The sequence below is a fragment of the Prionailurus bengalensis genome, chromosome D3 (assembly GCF_016509475.1).
Source record: "Prionailurus bengalensis isolate Pbe53 chromosome D3, Fcat_Pben_1.1_paternal_pri, whole genome shotgun sequence".
Taxonomy (NCBI): domain Eukaryota; kingdom Metazoa; phylum Chordata; class Mammalia; order Carnivora; family Felidae; genus Prionailurus; species Prionailurus bengalensis.
The window spans coordinates 3,002,811-3,027,360 of NC_057356.1; the positions used below are offsets into that span (position 1 = coordinate 3,002,811).

Here is a 24,550-nt window from a genome sequence, read left to right on the forward strand (position 1 = left end):
AGTGCTGAACTAGCCAGGCAGCGGCCGGTCCCACTGGAGCCCTTCGGTTGATGTGACTATAACCAGAGGTGCTGGTTTATTTAAAACGCATGTTGCTTTGGAAGGAAGCTCCCACTCTGGGCTTGGGCGAGTCTGGTCCCAACCGCAAAGAAGACAAACAACGCCGTGCGTGACAGCCGCGTCTAGCGCGGTTTTTAAAGTCTGTTAAAAAACACAGCCACCACCCCCCCCCCACCATGTGCAATCCAAATCATTTTTTAAAAACATCCTTTGTGAAAACCAACGTAGAGGTGTTGGAATCAAAGTAAGTCCTTGACTTAACTCTGTGAGTGCCACGGCTCCGTGTCTGAGAGTCAGAACGCCAGTCACCGGCAGAAGTGACCTGACGTATGGCGGGGGGGGGGGGGGGGGGGGGGGCGGGGGGGGCGGTTACTTGCTGATGTTAGAAGTCGTCCCCCACCGGAGGGACTCTCGCTGGCAAAGTTACAGCGCTCTGAAATTGAGCTATAAAATAAGTAGACGTGGCCTTTGGGGACCTGGAAGTGAAAGCAGCTGCCAGGGTGCAGACGATGCCATCGGGCCGAAAAGCTTGGCTGCTGCTGATTTTGACAGATCCAGAAACCGTTGCTTGGAGAATCAGCGAGTGCCCACTCTAAAGGCCTCACAGGCTCGTACGGCTGTGGCTTGTGTTGCTGCCGAAAGGGAAGGCCCTGGTGCCGAGGGTAAGCCCCCGGCCCCCTTGGCTGGTGCACCTGCCCCCCGGGCGAGCCAACGCGCCAGTCAGCCGTGACGAGAGGTGACCCATCGTCATAGCCAGGGAAAGGGAGGGCCGCCTCGGATTAAACACCTGCCGCAGGGAAGTCTGAAGAACTGCATTCTCAAACAGGTGAATCGACTGTAATTTTTAAGCACACATCCGTACATTTCTGAATAGAACATGTGCTTTAATAAAGACGCGGGGAAGTAGAACCTGATTTTTAAAGACCTGAAGAACAGAACTCGGGCCTGAGACTTCCTTTACGACCGCCTGACACAAGGCGCTGTCAGTGGTAGTGCCTCTCCTTCCGTGATGACAGGTCCAGGGCTCTGCCGCGGGCGTGAACACGCTCAGCCCTGCGTGTCCCCCCTCACACCTCCAGGCGGCAGGAGGTACAGTGAGCTGCACGTGTCCAGAGGACAAAACCGGGCTTGGAGACCCGGCCACATGCCTCGCACGCGGTCCCCGGGGCTTCGGATGCAGGCAGACACTAGTACCCTGGAAACCTCAGCAGCCTGCGAACGGGAAACCCCTTCACACGCTTCCTGGACGTCCAGGCACACACATACGCGTGCCCCAGCCGTGCCCGCTCTCAGAGGCGCCATCCTGTTTTACTTCCAAAATACACGTGTGCGCGCGTGCATAGACGCAAGTCCCCGGCTTATCCTGTACATTGTTGTGAGGCATTACAGGTGATCGGATATACGGCGACCTCCTAGAAACCAGCAGGTATTCTAGAAATCGAAGGCCGTGCCCGCTTTGGAAGCGAGACAGCCAAGCATCTCATAGGTGACCTGACTTGCTCCAGGCCACGCCACCTGTTGGAGGCAGAATCAGACTGTTCTGGGCGGGGACACGCGCTGCACACAGGGCTCCCGCAGGGGGGGGGGGGGGCGCTGGGCGCTGGAGAAAAGATGGGAACCGCAGAACGACAGTCATTCTGATGAGCCGATCCCGGGGACCCCACCTCCCTTACCTGAGGGTCTGAGAACAACAGCCCTGTGACTTCATGCTTCACCACTGCCGCGTTCCCGGGGATGTTCCTGGCCAGCACGGGAACTTCCAGATCCATCGCCTGAGGACGTAAGAGAGAGAGGAGACAGGTGGGCAGTCGCGATCGGGAGCTTCTCCGGCGGCCTGAGCCAGTTTGTGGGGGGAGTAACTTCTATGGCCACCGGACCTCTGGCAGCTCATAGAAACACCGCTTGCCAGAGCGATGAGCCCATCGAAGCACGCCATTGTCAAAGTACGTGCTGAATTTTAGTTCTGGAAAGCTACGTACCGTGAGGCTCTGTCTGACACGGTTGCCACCGTGTCACAGAGAAACGCGCTCTCTCCAAACGCTCCCTGGACGCCTGGGCAGTGCCAGCCTGCGGTACACATCTTTAATTACCCTCATCACTCCCCCGGCGGGTAATCTGCCCGCAGCACAAGCAGTGAGAACGGGAGGACTGCGCACGTCTCCTCGGCACGCACACAAGAGAAAGAAGGGGCGTGATTCATCATCCTGATTATTCACCAAGCAGCTTCTCCACCCCCCAGGGAATGGGGCCCGCACATGGCATCTGCAGCCCAGCAGGAGCTGGCATGGAGACCTCGGGCGGTGCCCGCGAGCACAGCGGGAAGACTTGGCCTCGCCCGCCCGGCAAGGAAGCACCTCTCTGGTTCTCTTCCTGCAGTTTTGGGGAGCTCGGCCTGCAAGGGTATCGGGAGAGGCCAGTTCTTCCGGGTCCATTCCGGCCTCCGACAGTGAGTATCCACTGGCTACTGTCACCTGGGACTTTCGTGCGGGGGGTGCCGTCTGGCGGGTAAGAGGGACGCCCTTTGCGGCCTGGTGCCCACGGGCAGGACTGGCTTGCGCCAACAGCAGACCGATAATCTGGCTCTCACTCCACAAAAGCACGTCGTGGGCACGCTGCCTCTGCCCGCGGCGTCTACTTCTGTGGAATCAAAGTTTGCTCACGAAGCGGTGATACTCCATTCTCAGAAACGTAAGTCTACCCAACCACAGCCGCTTCGTGCACCGCGGTGGGAAGGTCTGTGACACCAGAGCCTTTGTAAGGCAGGGACGCCAGCAACACCCACCGAACACCAGAGCCCGGCGTCACACATAGTAAACGCTCAATAAATATTGTGGGGCCAATGCCCCAGGAGCATCCGCAGAGTGAATTCTCAGTTGCATTGTTCACTGTGGCCATCTTAACCACCCGCTGTTGTCTCTGTGGGCATGCCTTGTTTTCTGGCTCTTCATCACCTACCCCTTCCAGGTCTACTTTGAGCTCAGGGTCCAGGCCCTAGAGAATGCAGGAGCTGGAGACACCCTTCCTGTCAGCACTCCTCTGGGGCTACTTTGCTTCCACCATCGGGGAAAGCGGTAGAGGTTGACTTGTGGATGAGAGCCCCTGCTGAACTGCTCCTCCCCAGCCACCCGGCTGCGTCCCCAACACAGTGATGGGTCCATCTTTGTCAGTCTCTCTTGTTGGCGTTTCAAGCACACAGAAGGTCTCCAAGTCAGATTTTCCATTTTCCTTTTGTAGGGCCAAGACCAGGATCTTCAATGGTCATCACACTCGGGAACGAGGCACCTCGATGGCACCAGGGAAAAGTAACCTGAAATGGTCACGTCCCAATGCTAGGTCTCAAGTGCTTATGGATTCCTGGTTGGGCCCCTTGGGTTCTGACACATTGCAGGCATGGTCTGGCATCCTGGATGACGGCACGGGCTGGGGATCAAGAGGCCTTGGTCTTGAATTAACATCCCGGTCTTATTATCTTTGTTCCAGGCGAACACAGTGGGTGTCCCCATTGGAGTACAGCCCAGTTGCCTGGAGGGCTGGAGGAAAACTGACCGGGCTCCTGCCCCATACCCCGCACCCCACAATGAGGCATTTGTGAAAGTTCCTATTGTTCAATCCAAGAACCACCAAGGGAGCAAGTATACTGTCGAGGTCCTGGGCGTCTCCCTGGGTCTTGGCTGCATCGTTTGGGAAGAAGGGACTAAACTCTCCTCTCCACAGTGCATGAAAAATTCAGATGTCGTTTTGCGCAAACACCATTATGTGGTTTGTGGCATAAGCTGACTGGCACATCAACTACATCAGTTACGAGGTCGTAACATAATTATGGTGACTGAAGCTATGAGTCATATGGCTTGTCTCTCTGCTTGTCACACAGTGCAGGTCGCTAGCTCGTTAAACTCACGCAACACACTGTGATTTCGTTTCTAGACATTTGTCAACTAACTGCCGAATCCTCCGCACAGATGAGACCTTTGAGATTGTCTTGTTTCACCCACTGCCTCGTGTCAGGGCAGAGTTCAGAAAGAAGGTGAGCCACACGTCAGGGTGCATGGCGAGCCCCGTAGCGTGTTCCTCTGTCCCAGGCAGCCCCCACAGCACTTGCATACTCGAGCGGTACGTTCATCCCCCGACTTGGGTTGAGCACCGGAATATTTGTGAGGAATCTGTGGCAGATACAGAGATTGAGAGGAGATATCTACAGAGGTAGATGTAGCACTAAAGAGACAAGGGTAGATGTGTAAAACCGGTGATCAGAGAGTCACAGGACCCGCCGATCCTGAGGGATGACAGAGTTCATATCCCTGTTTCACGCAAAAATGATCTTATGATCACCCCTCCTGTTGTGTAGACTCATTCGCATATCAACCCAGCCAGCGCTCATCGAGTGCCCACCCTACACGTAAGGCTGCACACCGCTGAGAGTTGTCCACTCATTTGATAAACATTTGTTATCAACCTGCAAATGGCAGGATGCGGGAGGCTTAGGTGACGGGACCAGCTGATTGAGGGGAGGTAACGAGGTGGTATTACACAGTAGAGGAGACTTACTGGACTCAAAAGGCCTGAAAAGAAGACAACAACAACAACAACAACAAAGGAAGTAGGAGAAAGTCAATAATAGAAGTGTAATTAATGAAGTAGAAAACAAAAACAAAGGAACTGATGTGGAGATTCATTGGGGGGAGAAAAGCCAATGAAACAAAGAAGTCACCAGCACCCTGATCGCCAGAAGAAAGGAGAAAGCAAATAAGACAGACCGAGGGGGGAAGTAACCATTGAAACAAAGAAGTTTAAAGTTCTAGGAGGATATCTATAGAAATCTTTGCAAATAAGTTTGAAAATCTAACCGAAATGGGTAGTTTCCAAGAAAAATGCATCTTACTGAATTAAACGTGGTAGAAGTAGAAAAGCTAAAACAGATCAATTTCTATAAAAGAAACAGAGAAGTCATCAAGGAAACCGTCTACAACAAAAGGATCATCTCAGACGGTGTCACAAGGGAATTGGACAAAATCATCAAGCTGCATAATCCTAGGGCTCCAGGAACTGTTCCAGATCACGGAGAGGAAAGGAACGTTCCAAATAGTTGTTATGAAACAAGCTCAACAATAATACCGAAGCATGAGACAGATGGCACAGGAAAGAAAGCCACAGGCCAATCTCACATATAAATCTCTCCATGGCGCAGTCGGTTAAGCGTCCGACTTCAGCTCAGGTCACGATCTCGCGGTCCGTGAGTTCGAGCCCCGCGTCGGGCTCTGGGCTGATGGCTCGGAGCCTGGAGCCTGTTTCCGATTCTGTGTCTCCCTCTCTCTCTGCCCCTCCCCCGTTCATGCTCTGTCTCTCTCTGTCCCAAAAATAAATAAACGTTGAAAAAAATTAAAAAAAAATCTCTCCATAAAATTCCTAAAGAAAAGAGTAGCAAACAGAATCCCGAAGCACATAAAAAAATGATGGAAACCAACCATTTCAGTCACTACATTAAATGTGAATGGACTAAACACTGCACTAAAAAGGAAGAAATTGTGAGGCTCCGTTAAAAACAGCAAGACTCAACTATATTTATTCACTGCCTACAAGAGATACGCTTTGGATTCAAAGACATAAAAGTGTGAAAGTAACAGGATGAGAAAATATACCCAGAAAACAGTAACCGTAAGAACTGCCCTGGCTGTATTAACACCAGATGAAATGGACTTTAGGGCAAGACCTGTTACTGGAGACAAAGAGGGACATTTCATAACGACAAAAGGATCGATACATCAGGACAACATAAAAATTACAGACGTGCACACACCTAAAGACAAGGCCCCACAACATGTGAAGCAAAAACTGACAGGATTGAAAGGAGAAATAGGCAATTTAATAATAATAATGGGACATCTCAATACCCCACTCTCAATAACCGATAGAGTAACCAGACAGACAACCATCAAGGAGACAGACGACCTGAACAGGACTAACCAAATTAACCTGACATTCTCAGTACAAGCCTCCAATGACTACAGAAGACACATTCTTCCCAAGCGCACATGGTTTTTTCCCTCCGGAACATACCATATGTTAAGTCAAAAGGAGTAAGACTCCATACATTCAAAATGACTGAAATCATAAAAAGTATGTTCTCTGATCACATTTTTGGGAACCAGAGTGTGGCTGTGGGAGAAGGGAATGTAAATATGGAGTGGAGGGGGGTAAGAAAGACCCTGCGTAACAGGATTTTAAACTTGAGGCTTAAACTTTTAAAGATAAAAAATAATAATAATAATTTTCTTAAAGTAAAAGCTCTGAAGCTATTCTGACCGGGTCTGAATCCTGGTCCTTTTACGTATAGCTGACCCTTCAACAACAGGGTCCCACTTACATGGGGGCCCACTTACATGTGGATTTTTTTTTATAAATATGCTACGGGACTATAAACATATTTTCTCTTCCTTATGATTCTTAATTACATTTTCTTTCCTCTGGCTAACGTTATGGTAAGAATACAGCATACGAAATGTGTGTTCATTGGATGTTTATGTTATTGGTAAGGCTTCCGGTCAACAGTAGGCTGTCAGTAGTTAAGTTCAGGGTCAGTCAGTAGGTATACGTGGATTTGGGATGTGTGGGGGTCAGCGCTGCCCCCCAACATGTTGCTCAAGGGTCAACTGTACTAATTGTCTGATCTTGAGCCAATGTCACGCTCTCTCACCTGTTCGCCTATTTCCTCTGATGTAAAATTGGGATGATAATAAAATCTCCTTCGTTAAGGGTGATGGGAGGTTTCAGTGATGGTACTGAAGAGCTTAGACTCATTTCTGGGCATAGTTATCATTGCAAGTAAGATTAAGGTTGCTGATGGTTTCTCTACCTGAATCAGTAAGATTCACACAGCAAAACTACATGTCCCAGAGCTCAAGACTGCATTCCAAACCCCCAAATCCCAAATAAATAACAGGTGCCCTTAGGAACCAGGGAGCTGGAAAGAAAGTAAATTATATTAAAGTTTGGAATAAAAATTATAGTATACACAAGCAAAAGAATAAACTTGGTCCCTTTTCTTAGACCATACATGAAAATTAACAAAATGAATCATCAACCCGATGGAAGAGCTAAACTCATAAAACTCCTAGGAGAAAATACAAGAGTAAATCTTTGAGACCTTGGATTAGGCAAGCAATCTTAGATATGACACCAAAAACACAAGCGACAGTAATAACAACAAACATAGATACATTGGACTTGATAAAAATTTTAAGTTTTTGAACTTCAAAGGAAACCATTAAGAAAATGAAAAGACAACCCATAGAATGGGAGAAAACATTTGTAAAGCATCTATCTGGTAAGGGACTTGTATCTATAATATATAAAGAACTCTTACAACTCAATAATGAGCGAAACAACCCAATTTAAAAATGGGCAAGAGAGGGGCGCCTGAGTGGCTCAGTTGGTTAAGTGTCCAACTTAGGTTCAGCTCATGATCTCGAGGTTCATGAGTTCAAGCCCGACATCAGGCTCTGTGCTGACAGTTCAGAGCCTGGAGCCTGCTTCTGATTCTGTGCCTCCCTCTCTCCCTCTGCCCCTCCCCCACTCATGCTCTGTCTCTCTCTCTCTCTCTCTCTCTCTCTCTCTCTCTCTCTTTCTCTCTCTCAAAAATGAACAAATGTTAAAAAAATTGTTTTAAAACATGGGCAAGAGTTTTGAGAAGGGATTTCTTCAAAGAAGATATAAATAGGACAACAAATGCCTGAAAAGATGCTCAATATCCTTCATCTATAGAGAATCACGGGTCAAGTGCACAACGTGCGACCACGTCACACAGCATAGGGCGGCTGTTGCCAACAAGACAGTAACACGTTGACGAGGGTGTGGAGGACCTGGATCTTCCCCAGGGCCTGATGGTGGGATATGAGATGACGCAGCCACTTTGGAAGACAGACTGGCTCCTCCTCGAAGGGACAGCAGCTCCACTCCTGGATGTAAACCCAAGAGAAGTGGAACCACGTGGTCAAGCAGATACTTCTGTACACAGGTGTCCACAGCAGCAGCATTCATAACGGCCAAAAAGTGCAAACCACCCAGACGTCCATCAGCCAGTGCGTGGATCTGTACACGCGGTGTGTTCCTACCATGGTGCGTTTAGCAGTGAAAAGGAAGGAGCTACCCACACATCCTAGAACATGACATCGTGTCGGTGATGGAAGCAGGTCTCAAAAGCCCACGTGTTGTTGGATCCCTTTATAAGAAATGTCCGGAAGAGGCAAATCTGTGACACCAGAGAGCAGACCAGTGATTGTCTCAGGCTGGGCTTGGTGTGGGGGCAGGGGATGCTGGGGAAATGGCGAGTGACTGATGATGTGTGCAATGTTTGGGTGGGAGGGGGGAGGCGATGAAAATTTTCTAAAGTGCTAATGGCTCACAACTTGCGAATAGACTAAGAGCTACTGAATCTGCACACTTGGAATGAACTGATGCTTTAAATGAGTGAACTAATGTACACGCTCATTATGTGGATTATAGCTCAATAAAATTGTTGTATTAAAGAAGCATTTAAAAAAGACACAGTGGGGGCGCCTGGGTGGCGCAGTCGGTTAAGCGTCTGACTTCAGCCAGGTCATGATCTCACGGTCTGTGAGTTCGAGCCCCGCGTCGGGCTCTGGGCTGACGCCCCGAGCCTGAAGCCTGTTTCCGATTCTGTGTCTCCCTCTCTCTCTGCCCCTCCCCCGTTCATGCTCTGTCTCTCTCTGTCCCAAAAATAAATAAACGTTGAAAAAAAAATAAAAAAATAAAAATAAAAAAGACACAGTGTGAAATACCTCTCACTATATTCAGAGTGGGCCCCACAGTCCAGAACAAAAGCTCAGGATAACAATCTGTAAAACGCATGCCCAAATATCGTTTGTCAATAAATTTATTTGCACAGTAAGCAACTACTTTGTTGCTAACTTTTTACTGTTACTGTACTAAATCCGATAAAATGCTGTGTGTACGGCTGGTGATGTCACTGAACACAAATTAATGAGTTTTTCTTTATCTCGGAAACTTCTTCGTTTTCAGTCCGGTGATAAATGTTGTGGCTTTATCTTTCTTTAATGCCTTGTCCTGGCCGTACAAAAACAGCGCTTACTGGAGATTGCCTTGGTCGGAAACAGGTGAGGTCACAGGACAGGCGTGTTCCCCAGTGTCGAGGAGCACACAGGATTGAGGTAGGATGCAGCTACACAGCCTGGTGGGGACACCTGTTTTCTGTAAAAGCCCCACCATCCCTCCCGGAAGGAAAGCAGCTTAGAATCAGGCAGAAGCAGGAATGCGTTTGGTTCTCGGTGCCCCACCAGTCGTCCTGCTGTGTCCCTCTTCCCCTGGATCCCGACGGGGGCAGCTCCCCACAATGCCTAGCGTCGAGGTCGGGCACCCCTCCCACCGCAGTGGTGGGCGAGGGCTAACACAGCACGGCAGCAGGGCGGCTTAAGCCACGCGGGATGTGTGGTCGCAATTCCGGAGGTGGGGAGTCTGAGATCAAGGTTCAGGGTCGGTTCCTTCCGAGGGCGTGGGAAGGATCTATCTGGTCCAGGCCTCCCTCCTTGGCTCTGAGATGCCATCTTCTCCCTGTCTCCGTGTGCACCTGTCTGTCCAGACGGCCTCTTCTCACGAGGACACCCGGCGTGGTGTCTTGGGCTCCACCCTAACCACTCATCTTCGTGTGACCACCTCTGTAGAGGCCCCATCTCCAGAAGAGACTGCATTCTGGGGGCTAGGACTCCGACACCCGAGCTCCTGCAGGGACACAGCTCAGCCACTGATCCTCACCACTGACCACCACTCCCTCCCTGACCACTGACCGCTGCCTCTCCTCCCACCCTGTCCCAATCATGCAGCCGCCTTTCTTGCCAAGCAGTGATTACTTTCCAAAAACCCCACCTTCATTTATGGGTTTCCTCCTTCCTATTTCCAGCTCCTTCTTTCTGCCCCAAACAAGGACATAAATTCTCTGTGCCAAGCGTGGAGCTTGCTTGATAGTCTCTCTCTCTCTCTCTCTCTCTCTCTCTCTGTCCCTCTCCCCCCTCATACTCTATCTCTCTCTTAAAAAAAAAAACCATTAGAATACAGCCTTCCTTCCCCCACCGGCATCAGAAACTTTGACCCACAGAGTGGTGTGTGTGTGTGTGTGTGTGTGTGTGTGTGTGTGTTCTGGGTTGGGGAGGAGGCCCTAAGTAGGAAGACTGGAGTAAGAGCATACTTTCTTATATTACTTCAGTTTGATTCCAGGGGACTTCAACTCCATAATGAGTCCAAACTTGAAACCACGAATTTGCCGTAGGAATATTCACCCTACCGCCCACACACCCAGCTAGGGCTTGATTTTTGGAGTTTCTTGGGAAGAGATGTGTTTTAGCAAATGAGATTTTTATTCGCTTCCATGGAAAACAAAACAAAGCAGAACAAAGCTAATTCTGAGAGGTCGGAAGATCGCTTCCTTCAAAAGTGATAGGCATCCATTCTGTGATTCACCACTTTGCTTCTCTGAATGGCCACTAATGACGAGGACCCAGACCACTCCCCTAAAATCAGTTTCATTTGAAACCCTCAACCCAACGGTCACTTGGGGTTCTCAGGAGGCGCACAACAGCTACACAGGGGGCGGTGGGGTCCGCTCCCAGCTGCCTCGTGGAGACAGACGCTCATCATCCAGCTCGGATGGAGGTCCCGGCTGTGCCTGACGACAAGCGGGTTTCGGTCCGCGCTGGGCGCTCTGGGGGCGCCTGGGGCTGGCATCCAGGCACCCGTGTTCAGCTTCTACCCCTGTTCCTGAGGCTGTTTGGGTTCAGCTTCTTTAAACGATCCCACGAGAAAATATTAGGCACCCACATCAGTCGTTCCTTAGTTTAGGGAGGATTATTCCTTTTCCTGCTTTAGTTACGAACCGTGTTCTGTGAGACACCGAATGGTACCTGTTGCCCGCAAGTTCGGTAAATTCGACTGGTGTCCGAGGGAAGAAATGGATCTTACGGACCACAAAAGACGGCATCGCTCCAGGTAGCCGTCGGAAGGAGAAAGCCACGTAGCGAGAAAGAAAACAAGAAACCCGGTCCACGGTCCTGGAGGCCCGATGGCCACCGTTTCCTTCTCCAAGCAGGGCTTATCCTGCCCTAGACCCTGGCCGTGCCTACCGCGTGCTCGGGGCCGTGAGAGCCAGGTATGTGCTGCAACTCGTGACGTGCTGTCAGGGCCACAGGCCAACGCAGGCCGCCCCCCGCTCAGCCCCCTCTGGAAAAGGGCTCCAGAGTGAGATGAAGTGGCAGCAAGGGGAAGGGAGGTCCTCTGGGCTGGACGCATGCTGGCCCCCCAAGAAACCGCCGAGATACCCCGGTGAGCCAGCCGGCCACTGCAGAGGCTCAAGCCGGAAGGTTCAAGGGCTTGGATGGAGCCCGTTCTCAGAAGCCACAGCCTGCCGCCCACCCCCCACAACATGTTGGGGCGGGGGGGCACAGCATGTGCCCACTCCTGTTTCAGGACCCCCAAGTAGACAGGCTCCATTCCCACCCCCCCACCCCCCCACCCCCGCAGAACAGGTGAGTCCCTGTGCCTAGGACGCCGGATGCTGGGTGAGGGGATCCGCTCGGCCCGGCCCCTCCCCCTGCACCTGTAACCCCCCCCCTCCACGTCCCCGCCCCCACCCTGCCACAGGCCAAAGTCCGACCCGTCCTCATCCCGGGAATTCTGGGATTAGAGAGCGTACTGAAAAGGGGGAGAAGAAATCAAGAAACAGAAGGCTTCGTGCCACAATAACCGCCCCCCCCCCCCAATCCCAGTTCCCGGCCCAGCCTCTTACAGGTCAGCGCCTTCCCATCACAGAGATTTAGCGGCTCAGAGAGGCCACTGAGTTTTGTCTTGTTTTGTAGCTGGCAAGGACAAACGGCCAAGAGACAGGAAATGGTGTTAAGTCCCGCGTAGAACTTAAAACCGGCTTCCGAAAATCCCAGGGAATGCTGTTTTGCTCCCTGCAGCTGTGAGGAGTGGGGACCTCGACTGACCAGGACGCCCCCTCCGCCCAGGAGAGCGGGAAGGAGGGGCCCTCTGCCGGCTCCTGTGCCGGGACTGGGGCTCGTGCCTACCTCCAGGATGGCCGCAGACATGCCCTCGGAGACTGAGCTGTTCACCACCGCGAAGCAGTTCTTGAGCGCTGCGTGTAGGTCCCCCTGGGGCATCTCTCGGATCAGCCGCACGCCCGCAGCCCTGAAACACGAGTGGAGACGTGCTTCTGTTCCTGCGAATCGTGTGGGGAGGGGGCGGGAAGGGGGACGGGCGACAGTTTCCACCTGCCACCCTCAGGTCGAGGACAGTGGGACAGAGACAGGACCCAAGTCACTGGACTCCTACTTAGTCCGGGTTGTTTCTTATGTGAGCAATTGTTGAAGTCTGTGTTTCTGTTTCCCCCAGGTCAACCGCGCTCTGGACAGTTCAGGTCTTTTCAGCTCTGGCCAGTGTGACCAGTGACGATTCTAAGTGTTCTTCATCCGCGTCTCCCTGAGCGAGCGAGGCTGGGCATTGCCACTACCGCGGGGATTTATTACGCTACCTGCACGGTGTCCTTCCTGTCGAGTGGGGGAGGGAGAGCACCTCGGACCTCCCAGGATCGTCGGGACATTACAGGGGGTGACGCTCGGAAGGGCCGGGAACAGAGCCTGGGCACCGTGAGTCGGGGGCGGGGATGTACCAGCCTCCAGGTTTCCTGTCCTGCGAAATGCTTGTTCACGTCCCACACTTACCTCTTTACTCTGGCTCCCACTTCCCTTGTAAACACTGGGTCCACCTGAAAAGACACCAGGATACATTTTAGGAAGAGCCTCGGTCTCAAGAGAATTTCATGTCACGGCAACAGAGTCGGACTCAACAACTCAGGAAAGAGAAAACCAAGTCAAACGGGTTCTGCTCCTAGGTAATAGTGACAAGGGACAGAGTCGCACTGGGGACGAAGTTCAGAGAAACACACATGACCTCGTGTCTGCTGTTCAGCCTGTCACACAAAGCCTGGGGGAGCCCCGGGGACAGCCACCGACGGTGTCGAGCACAAGTCATCCACAGCCAGTGTGGTCTGCCAGCCACACAGCTGTCCCGTGAAGGTCTGGGGGAGTCACTGAGTGGTGGCTCTTGTCCTAAACCTTTCGGGCAGAATGAGTCGGAATCCTTAGCAGAACTAAGACAAAGGATCCAACAGAATTAACATTGTATTTTATTTCTAAAAAGTAGTTTTTAATTTTATTTACTTATTTGAGAGAGAGAGGGAGAGAGAGGATCCCAAGCAGGCCCCACACTGTCAGCACAGAGCTGGATGTGGGGCTCAATCTCATGCCGGGAGATCACAACCTGAGCCGAAATCAAGAGTCAGACGCTTAACGGACTGAGCCACCCAGATGCCCCAAAGTTTTATTTTTGACAGGGCGTCTTCATGGAAACGCAAGTTTAAAGCCAAGGGCATGTCCATCGGCGGATGTGTGGATACACAAATAGGTCCACCCCCACAATGGAATATAACTCAGTCACACGAAGGGAAGAATCACGGACGCCTGTCACACCATGCGTGACCCTTAAAACAAGACATTCGGTGAAATCAGTGGTCACAAAGGGTCTCATACCATGTGACCCCATTTACATGGAACGTCTGGAATGCGGCGAATCCAAAGGGAGAGAAACCAGGTAAGCAGCTGCCAGGGACTGGTGGTGGGGGTGGAGACAATGCGGGGGGAGGGGTGGAGACACCGGGGAGTGGCCGCTAATAAGCATGGGGTTTCCAGCGTGGTGAGGAAAATGTTCCAGAATTAGGGAAGGGTGATGGTTGCATAACTATGTGAAGATACTAACAACCACTGCATCACATACTTTAAGATGGTGATTTTGATGGCCTATGAATTATATCTCAAGAAAAGGTGGGGCGGCAAGTGAAACTTTAGTCACAATCTCATGTCCTCGAGCCTGGAGTTTGCTCCCACTCCACATCTGGAGGCGTTCTGTCCCCAGGGAAAGGGCCCGGGCTTTGTCTGTTGTAGCCCTGCTGAGGGACGTGCTGAACTGACGTAGCCGTACTGTCGTCCCGGAAGAGAGGCTGCGTGGTTTTCAGCAAATGCATTCCCAGACGGGGAAGGGGCCAGGAAAAGAGGGGGTGCAGGCCAGCGGGGCTCAGATCCCCCCAGGCCCCTCAGAGCCCCCGGCCGCACCTGCATTCGTGCGCCTCTCCCGGCCTCAGTTTCCTCGGCCGTTGAGTGAGCATCGGAGCAGCACCTCAGGGTTGCAGGGAGGTCCAAAGGCGTCAGTGCAGGGCCATGACCATTAGGAACAGCAGAAGAAAGGGCTGAATGTCCTAGAAAGAGCTGCGGACGGCACCACGGCACCGGCAAGGCCTGTAAACATCGCCTCACACGCACAGTGCCCGAGACGCTGCCTCACTTCTCAACGTGCAGGACTGACAGGTGCAGAGCCAGGTGCCAGGTGCCCGGTGCCCACAGGTTTGCACCCTCCCTGGCCCTCGGAGCCGAGGCCGTGACACCGCGGGTGCACGTGACCTCTTATCCATCGAGCTTACTCTCTGAGGGACCAGGAGAACATGAGGGGACCCCCTGGGCGGGGGGCACGGCGTGTGTTCACCCAAGTGCAGACACAACCAGCAGACCACGGTTTGCCCTTGGCCCTTCCTCCCCTGGTGTCATCAACAATGAATACGCTTTTAAAATAGTTTGGGGAGCCTGGATGGCTCAGTCGGTTAAACGTCCGACTTCGGCTCAGGTCATGCTCTCACAGTTCGGTGGGTTCGAGCCCCGCGTCGGGCTCTGTGCTGACAGCTCGGAGCCTGGAGCCTGCTTCGGATTCTGAGTCTCCCTCTCTCTCTGTCCCTCCCCACCGCTCAGAAAATAAACAAACATGAAGAATAACAAATATTAAGTTTCTGCCAGTGTGACATGAAATTCTGAGCACGTCACCAAAGATACAGACAATGAGGGCATAAACACATTTTACTGATATGGTGCCTGCTGGCTTGGCCCGTTACTCCCCGTGAGCTAGCAGCGAGGGCAGATTCAATTTCGAGTCTCATCCACGCTTTGCCAGCAGGTGTTAGGAATTACAAAACAAGCCAGTTTAATGAATATGACAATATCCCTGTACTTTATCATGCAAACGGAAGGGGAAAAAAAGGGTTGCTTTCCTTAAACTTTTTCTTTTCATTTCTTTTGGCCAGGAAGCACTGTGTGTGTGTGCGTGTGTGTGTGCGCGCGTGTGCATGTGTGTTGGACCCCAAATTCTTCAAACAACCGGCATGACTTGAGATGTATCCCACAAAGCTAACACAGCAAACGTGGATGCATAAGGAACACTGAGATTATTCCCAGAAAAAAAAAAAGTATTTTTAGGGTTTAACGTATTTGCATAGCGAACTTACAGGAACAGCACAGAGGACAGATGTACTTGGGTGTAGACACCTCAGTGAGGAGAGGGTATAAACGGGCGGAATCCACCGTGCGAGTACAATTCAGCAACACCTTTTGGTTGCCATCGACAAACAGTTTGCTGAGAAACCCCAAACGCTTGCATGATCCAGGAAAACTTAACAGGCTTGTGTATAATTGTTACAAAATCCGTTTGCTGAACTTTCTCGCTGGGGCACTTCGACCTGCCTTCATGCTTTAAATCTCCACTTTTAGATGAAAAATTCGCACACAAATGAAAAAGGAGAAGTTGCCAATGCCTGATTTCTGCCCCTGTTTTTCCACTCATGATCACATAGGTGGGTGCCTTTTGGCCCCCTGGGGGGGGAAAATCTCTAATATTCGGGACCACTGATAACAAGAGGAGAGCTTTTGTTTTCAGAACGAGCAGTTTCCCGTTTTAGAGGATTCTTAAGCATGTCCTCCGTGTGTGCCGCGTGCTGGCCGTGTGTCCCTTGGCAAAGTCCCTACAGACTTTGCGGGGGTGTCACACAGGCCGGTGTCTTCCCCAAGGACAACCAGACAGGCCTCGGTCACCTCTTGATAACCAGCAACAGCCTCGCCCTGGACGCTCAGATGTGTTCAGGAGTCCCAAGCAATTTGTGCACAGGATGCTGGGAAGCGAAGTCCCTGCGTCACTTCCGGGAAGGACAGTTCTCCCTGAGCACCCCGTGCGGGCGGGCCCGGAAGGGTGAAGCTTCTTCAGCCCCCAGCAGAGGGCACACGCTTGCAGGTGCCACTCATTGGCGGGGCCCTCACCACCGGTCGGCTGGTCAACCCGCCGGCAGTAGGTTCTGCAGGAACCGTGGTCTAGGGGCCTCCTCACCTCCCCGCTTCCTCCCGCGGTGGAGCTCGGCCAGCCATCCGCTGGGCTGGGGGGTTAGAGACAGATGTGCGGAGGCTGCGAACACACCCCTGTTCCTAGATGGATCTTTGAAGAGCAAAAACTCATACTTACGGACGATTTGTTGTTTGCTGTTGTCAGGAGTCAATATTTATTCGCCACGTACTCTGGGCCCAGCGTGGCTAAGTTCTAGGCCAAGTTCTACTAAGCTGCTCTTGCCGACAATGCTATTGGTACCCCATTTTACACAAGAGGACAGCGACGCTCACAGAGCTTCTGTGATTTAACCAGGACCACTGAGCTGCACAGGTGCTGGGCCAGGAGACTGAATTCTCAAAACTGTCCTCCACTGCCTCTCTGGTGTCTACTCATGGATTTGATCAAATAGTTCATAAAAAGCCAACGTGGATTACCTATTTATTTCCCCATGATTTACCACCTGTAGCTTTCTATTTCTAACCCCCCCATCCCCACCCCGGGATTATTGCCATTCTCACTACCAGGAATGCCACCCCTCCATCCCTAACACCTATTCAGCCCCAAGGCAAAGGCACAAGCCACTTCCCTGGGAGAACTTCCCCGATCATCTACACCGGAAGCAGTATCTCCTCCCCAACCTTCCTTCCAGCTGCTACCAAATGCAGGCCTGCCTGGTCTGGTACATGTCCGTCTTGTCCCCATATGCACACCCATTTCCCTCCGAGGCCAGGCCCGGGTTCTTTCGTACAGCTCTCTGCTTCATGATATTTGCTAAAAGCACGGCTTCCCTACCCTTTCCGTCTCTCTTTTCTGATTCTCTCTGTTGAAATGATTTTAAATAATTGAATTGCATCACAACCCTAACATCTTTTCATGAAAAAGGAAACAGCCTAATGAAAACCTTCTTTTGGCTTTACATGTTGATTTTCAAATTCGTATTTTACGATAAGTTTTAGTTAGAGATCCCCCGTTGTTGTTTTTTTTTTTTTAATTTTTTTTTTCAACGTTTATTTATTTTTGGGACAGAGAGAGACAGAGCATGAACGGGTAGGGTCAGAGAGAGGGGGAGACACAGAATCGGAAGCAGGCTCCAGGCTCTGAGTGGTCAGCACAGAGCCCGACGCGGGGCTCGAACTCATGGACCGCGAGATCGTGACCTGGCTGAAGCCGGACGCTTAACCGACTGCGCCACCCAGGCGCCCCGAGATCCCCCGTTTTTAATTTTATTAGCATGCTCTGCCCTCATGATTAGCTATTAGGGAAAAGTAATTCATCGGGGAAAATTTTGGAAATCTGCTGAAATACCTAGCGTGTTAACTAAAATGTAGCTGAAGGTATGAACAATAACTTTCAAGTTGGAAATACAAACTGGATGAAAGTTTTCTGGATTTATCTTCCACATCAGTTCATTTTCAAATCTCCTAGTGAAGCCAAGTGGAACAAAACGCAAGATAAAGAAACAAAGAAGGGTAGATTTTTTTTCCAGGTAATGAAAGCACATGTTATGAAATTTTAAAAAGCAAAAGCATTTCAGGCATCAAAGAAAATTCTCATTTTCTCCTTCTCCGCTTATTTATTTCTGAGCAACATATATTGTTTCAACTCCCAGGCTTAAGGAAAATAATCTTTGATATAAGAAGTAACCGTGGGAAGTCATTAAACTGCTGTGCTCAAACCCAGCGTTCATACCACACTCCTTATCAAAGAGCCCAGGAAACGTACCCACTCAAGAGCTTGCCACACGCTTTGCAAAAATGGTTGAACTGAGAGATCAAGGAAGCTTTACTAGAAAACCAAGGCCAAACTCAAACCATCCTGCTGCTAAGGCAGGACCCTAGTGTGTCCACGCCGAAAGGAGACACTGGCATGGGGCAGTCTTTTTTCCCTCAACGTCGAACGATGCTGCCTGTGAATCAGGCACCGTACTAGAGCTCGACCGTCTGGTCCCCACAGCGGACGGTGAGGCAGGCAGCACTTTCTGGGTCGTACCCACCTCACAGATGGGGAATCTGAGGCCCCGAGCGCACCGATCATGAGCTGACTCCGGAGTCTGTGAATGTAGCCGCCGTACTACACGGCCATGCAGAACTTCCCGGTCCGCGACACAGACGATGCCCTTTGGTCCAAGGGCGTTAACTCACCCGCCAATGGTTAGCAGCAAATGTGTGATTCTGTAGATTCCGTATGGGACTGAGAGCCAGCTTTCTAGAATGTGCTTGCTAACAACTGCCACAAACATTAACATGTGCGTGGCATCTACAGGATAAAACGTACACAACATCATTGATTTTTTTTCCAGCGACCTAAGAACACGCACGCCATTTTCTAAACAGATGCTAGAGTTGATAAATGCTCATCGAAAGGCAGAGCCATGATATTCGGAAGAGTGGTGTGGCACCTGCCCTCTGGGCTGGGCCGCGGGAAGTGGCAGGAGCCCACGTGAATGCCCGGCAGCCCCTGGCTCTCCTTTGCTGACACGCCCCCAGCCCCTAATTATCTGTGGGCTTCTGTCTGCATTGAACTACGTGCTCCATGAGGGCGGGGGGCACGTCTGCGCTATTCACTGGGACACGTCCACGTGCCCACAACACGGTGGCCCTCGGTAAGTATTTCTTGAAGGATTGCCTAGGGGAGTTAGGTTTTATACGTGTAAACATACGTGCACACACACACATACATACACACACATAAACACACACACACATATTGTCCATGAAAATGAGCGATGAAATAAATAAAAATAACCAAGTCTCCTCTTGACGCTTTGCCCATGAGCTCTGTCATACAGTGACACGTCTGTAAAGAATGACACAGCAAGGGACACACTGTAGCTTCACCAATAAGCACAATTGTCACTGCTCAGGGGCATTCTTTCCATTTCCCTAAAGGAAAAGCCCTGAATAAATGCTAGGGACCAAAGAGAGTGGCTGTATTATTCCCATCAATTGACCTATAAAAGTATTCACTTTTGGGGCGCCAGGGCGGCTCAGTCACTTAAGTGTCCGACTTTTTTTTTTTTAATTTTTTTTCAACGTTTATTTATTTTTGGGACAGAGAGAGACAGAGCATGAACGGGGGAGGGGCAGAGAGAGAGGGAGACACAGAATCGGAAACAGGCTCCAGGCTCTGAGCCATCAGCCCAGAGCCCGACGCGGGGCTCGAACTCCCAGACCGCGAGATCGTGACCTGGCTGAAGTCGGACGCGTAACCGACTGCGCCACCCAGGCGCCCCAAGTGTCCGACTTTGACTCAGGTCACAATCTCACGGTTCGTGAGTTCGAGCCCCGCATCGGGCTGTGTGTTGACAGCTCGGAGCCTGGAGCTGCTTTGGATTCTGTGTCTCCCTCTCTCTCTGCCCTTTCCCCTCTCACACTCTGTCTCTGTCTCTCCCTCTCTCTAAGATAAACATTAAAAAAATTTTCAAAATGGGGCACCTGGGTGTCTCAGTTAGGCACTTGACTTTGTCTCAGGTCATGATCTCACAGTCCGTGAGTTCGAGCCCCACGTCGGGCTCTGTACTGACAGCTCAGAGCCTGAATGAACCCTGCTTTGGACTCTGTGTCCCCCTCTCTCTCTGCCCCTCCCCTGCTCATGCTCTGTCTCTCTCTGTCTCTCAAAAATAAATAAATATTAAAAAAATTTTTTTAAGTATCCACTTGTGTCCAATCGTTAAAACAAACAGGGAAACCACACATGCCGCGAGCATCTGTTTTTTCTGTGACTCTTCAGCGTCCCCTCTTCTGCCAGAGTCTACCTTCCTTTGGGCTTTTCCTCGTCTCCTCCCCCTGGACATGGTTGCTCAAAGTAGAATCAATTGGGTGCCTGGTCCTCTTCTTACAAAAGGGTGGGACGTAACCCAAGCTGGAACTCAGACCTTGAATAGAAGGATCCAGAGACTAAGAAGTGGATAGAGCTCATTTTTGTCCCCCTCTCCTGTGGGGCGCCTTGCATGGAATGTCCCTGGCTAAGACTCCCCTGGCCTCTGGAGCTTCCGGGCTCTTGCAGAAACCCAAGCCCGGTCTCCAGCCTCCCAACACTTCTCTTGGTGACTCTTGCCATCTTCCAGTAAGTTGCATTTGCTGGAGTTGGTCTGACGCTTGCAGCCGAGGGGCACTGGCCGGGCAGCACTTTCTTCTGCCCTGGGGTCTCCCTGTGGCCGAGCTCCATGCAGACAGGACGAGAGGGGCCACTGCTGCCCACACCTCACTAATTCCCTAATACCAGATGGCACACTGTTCGAGACACCTCGGCTAACCAAGTCAATGCACTTTTATGCTGAGAGGCCCTGCATAGGACCTGGAAAAGCCACAGCCCTCCCAAAGTGTGTACTTCGTACCTAAAGAGTTTATTCAGCCTCTGAGCTTGGCGGTTAACAAAGGAGGGGACGGAGTGAGGAGGACCAGACTCACATCAGACGCCAAAAATAACGGTAATGTTCGGGGTGGTCGATCTCGCACGTGACACAGCTGTTGAAGCGTGGGTTTCGGTGTGTCCGGAGGTTTGACTCTGACCCACTTCTCGACTCCATTAACCCATTGATGTCGCAGCAAGGACTCAAATTCAAGTGCAGAGTTGGAGTGCCCTCCTCGTGCTCCCAAGTGATGTTGGGCTGAATCCTTGGCAGTGAAAGCTGACAGACGTTTGGAAATCTTGTAACGACGAAGGGAGAGCTGGTTTCCACGGAGCCATCAGGTCCCCGCAGAGCCAGGCCTGCATCTGGGGCCTTGGAGGGCGCATACGTTTAGCGGGACTCTCACTCACCCACGCCAGCCAGCGTGGCCAAGTCGGTGATGTTCACACTTCAGATTGGGAAGCAAATCATGAAATCGATTTTGGGATAAAAACAAGCTTTTTAAAAGTGACATGGAAGAGAGCAGCGAAGAGTGGGGTAGAGCAGTCTTTTAGAAAGGACCGGAGAACAGAACTGAATGAAGCCGTAGAAGCCTTTGTCTAGTAAAGCTGGTTTCTGGTGCGTGTGCCCCCGTGTGTGTGCATGTTCCTATGTGTGTGTGCGTTTGCACGCACGTGAGCAGGGCACCATGTTACCGTGTGCTGGGTTGGTTCCTGCCCACGCCAGCCACATATGCACACACACATCTCAACTCTCTTTAGAATCATCTCCCCTGATAACTTGAAACTGACCATGCTAGAAGCTTCTATCCTGTGGAAATAGGCCAGTCGGGCTTCCAGGCAATAGGGCTCCCCTGTCCTGCTCCCCAGGAGAACTAGCTGTTGAGCACTTATCAGCATCCCCACCCCCCATTTTGGTCACGAAGCAAACAAACAAGACGCTAGCCGCGTGAGTCACTGGAGGATCTGAGATGTGTGTCTCGATAGATCAGTTTTGTATCTTTTGTGGGACAGAGGGAATCAAGAAGACAGCCTGTCTGCGCGAATCTGTGACTCGTTGGTTCAACGCGGCCTTATTTAGAAGCTCAAGTTATTCCGTCTCCTCGGTGACACATCAAAGTTTTGTTGGTGACTTTCGTTGTCCCTTAGATTTGATAACGACATTTTATGAACAGGGATATGTTGCTGTGGCCTCAGTGTTGTGTCCCCGCCCCCCAAATTCATACATCGAAATCCTGGCTCTCAAAGACAATGGTGTCAGGAGGTGAGGTCTTTGGGAGGTGAGTGGGTCAAGGCGGTGGAGCCCTCGGGAATAGGATCCGTCTTACCCAGAGGGATCAGGTCTCGCAAATGACCCCGGAGATCGTCCTTGTCCCCTTCCCTGACGTGAGGACACAGGGAGAAAGTGGCCGCACCTGAACCCGACCGTGCTGGCACCTTCCTCTCAGGCTTCCAGCCTCCACGACCGTGAGAAATACTTTTCTGCGGCTGGTTCGCCATCGCGCCAGTGGGATTCTGTCGCAGCCTCCCAAAGGGACCAAGACACGTACAACTGGAGAGACCCCAAGCCTTCGCTTCTGCACGCAGGCCCTCTCCAGGGCGCGGCGCTGCGTTACCCCAAGCGGACTCGGGCCTGGAAGATGTGGTCTCCCTCGGCGGTGCAGGAGGCGGGCGAACCCTAGCGGAGCTCCAGGTTGCCGTGCTGGCTCCTGCTTTTGCTGAGCAGCAAACGTGCACCCAGTGGATGTGCTTCCCCATTTCCTGCGGGGAAGGGCCTGTGGAAACGGTGCTTTAGAATCCTGAGTCACTTATGGCCAGTGACTCTCAGGTCATAACCCTTCACCGAGGGTCCCGGGACCCCTCCTGAAGCGCCCCTTCCCGGGCTCCCCTCTCCCGTCGCCACTTTGGGTTCCGAGCTGCACGCAAGCAGAGGAGTGTGTGGGCTATCTGCGCACCAGACGGTCCTCAGGGCCCCGGTAGGTGGTCCAGTCGGCGGGGCCTCGTCTTGGGTCTGCATTCGTTAAGCAAGCGCCTGTCCTCAGGTGTCGGGGGCTTATCAGGCTAGCTTGGAAAGAGCGAGGAGGGGCCCCTGGAGCTTATGGAATCAAGAAGGCTTCTGGCGACATGCTCTCCAGCGTCACCGCGGCCCAGCTTCGCCTCACCGGGCTCCGCACCACCGCCGGGCCCCTCATCCTGGAACATCGGGTCCAATCAGCTCATCACGAGGCGGAGTCGTCACAGCCTTTGGCAAAGCCACTTGTCACCTCCTTCCAGGAGTTAAAGAAATAAAAAGAAACTACAAGGGGGCGAGTTGTAGGGCCTCTGTGCGTGTATGTGTGTGGACACATGGGTGTGTTTAGTTACTTCTCAGCACCCACTTAAAAATAGACACTTCGCACGCCCATTTCCAGGCGGCCGTGTGGACCCGCGGCTCCTCTGGGGAGTCCAGAGAGGGCCTGCAGGTCTGGGCACAAAAACGTGCAGCTGAACCACGGTGCCCCCCCTCTGCTGTCCGACCTCCTGCCCGAGCCCACAAGTTTCCCTGCACTGAAATTAGGGGGGAAGAGACACATTTCTGGACATGCACTGTTCTTTCAGAAGTAGGCAGGCAAAAGTTAGAGGAAAGGGATGTGTTCTGAAGGCAAATGGTAGAAAAGACATCTTTCCTCTGGGAAGTGAGAAATAGCGGTTGACTGATCAGTACACACAACAAAATAATGGCCGTGTCTCTCCTGAAAGGCTTTGGATTGAGAAGCCTCAAGAACGTAGGGGCACTGCGTCCCTCACCTGGAGGCGACGGGGCTCGAGGGGAGGATCCCGGGGCGGGGGGGGGTGCAGGAAAGGACCATGCCCCCCCCTCCCCCCGCCACACACACACCAGCTCCTGTGTCTCCTGGTCACTACTTTCCTGGGAAGGGGTCTCTGTCATGCACTTGGTGCTTCACATGTGATTCCAAGAGGGCCACCTCCCGACAGGTTTCCTTCCAGGAAACACGGCACAGGAAGGGTCTGCTGGAGGAGTCAGGTCGTCTTCTGTTCAGGGCTGGCAAACGTTTCTGCTCACCAAGCCTTCTTCCCCATGTTTCTTCCACCCCGAACGTGAGCACTTTATAACAACTGTTCCCCCAACTTCGGCCACTTACGTGCATTTTCATAATTTGTCCTATCTGCATACCATCTGTACTGCTGCTGATTTAATACTTTTTTTTGAAGCCAATTCCATTTATTTTTAAAGAAAGTGTTCATAGTTGGAAAGCCAGGATCATGCGCCATAAATAGAATGTAGCCATGAAAATGGAAACAGTGGAAAACAAAAGCCACATCGTTAAATTCTGTCTGAGCCTGAGGCTTTCTCTCTTGGTTAGCAAGGATTTTAGCATCAAACTAAAACTTTCTCTTCCAAATACACTCTTCAAACAGAAGGGTGGAAAGAGATTTAAAATAATCATCATAATAGGGGTGCCTGGGTGGCTCAGTTCCTTAAGCATCTGATTTGGGCTCAGGTCATGATCTTGTGGTTCATGAGTTCGAGCCCTGCATCAGGCTCTGTGCTGACAGCTCAGAGCCTGGAGCTGCTTCAGATTCTGTGTCTCCCTCTCTCTCTGCCCTTTCCCCACTCCCACTCTCTCTCTCTCTCTCTTTCAAAAATAAACATTAAAAAAAAATTTTTAGGGGCGCCTGGGTGGCTCAGTCAGTTGAGCGTCCGACTTCAGCTCAGGTCATGATCTCACAGTCCGTGAGTTCAAGCCCCGCGTCGGGCTCTGTGCTGACAGCTCGCAGCCTGGAGCCTGCTTCAGATTCTGTGTCTCCCTCTCTCTCTGCCCCTTCCCCACTCCCACTCTGTCTCTCTCTCTCTTTCAAA

At 51.7% G+C, this 24,550-nt stretch overlaps 1 protein-coding gene across 3 annotated transcripts in view; it reads right to left on the reverse strand.

Moving 5' to 3' along the window:
• Positions 1-24,550, reverse strand: part of GLT1D1 (glycosyltransferase 1 domain containing 1) — a 93,195-nt gene that overhangs the window by 8,312 nt on the left and 60,333 nt on the right. For 2 of the 3 annotated variants that reach the window (XM_043557306.1, XM_043557305.1), the window contains 3 exons: positions 12,807-12,850; positions 12,153-12,273; positions 1,734-1,832 (listed from right to left, as the gene is read on the reverse strand). In XM_043557306.1, the coding sequence (XP_043413241.1) occupies positions 1,734-1,832; positions 12,153-12,273; positions 12,807-12,850 (264 nt within the window). The remainder of the gene's footprint in view (positions 1-1,733; positions 1,833-12,152; positions 12,274-12,806; positions 12,851-24,550) is intronic. The other variant, XM_043557308.1, reaches the window with a different exon arrangement.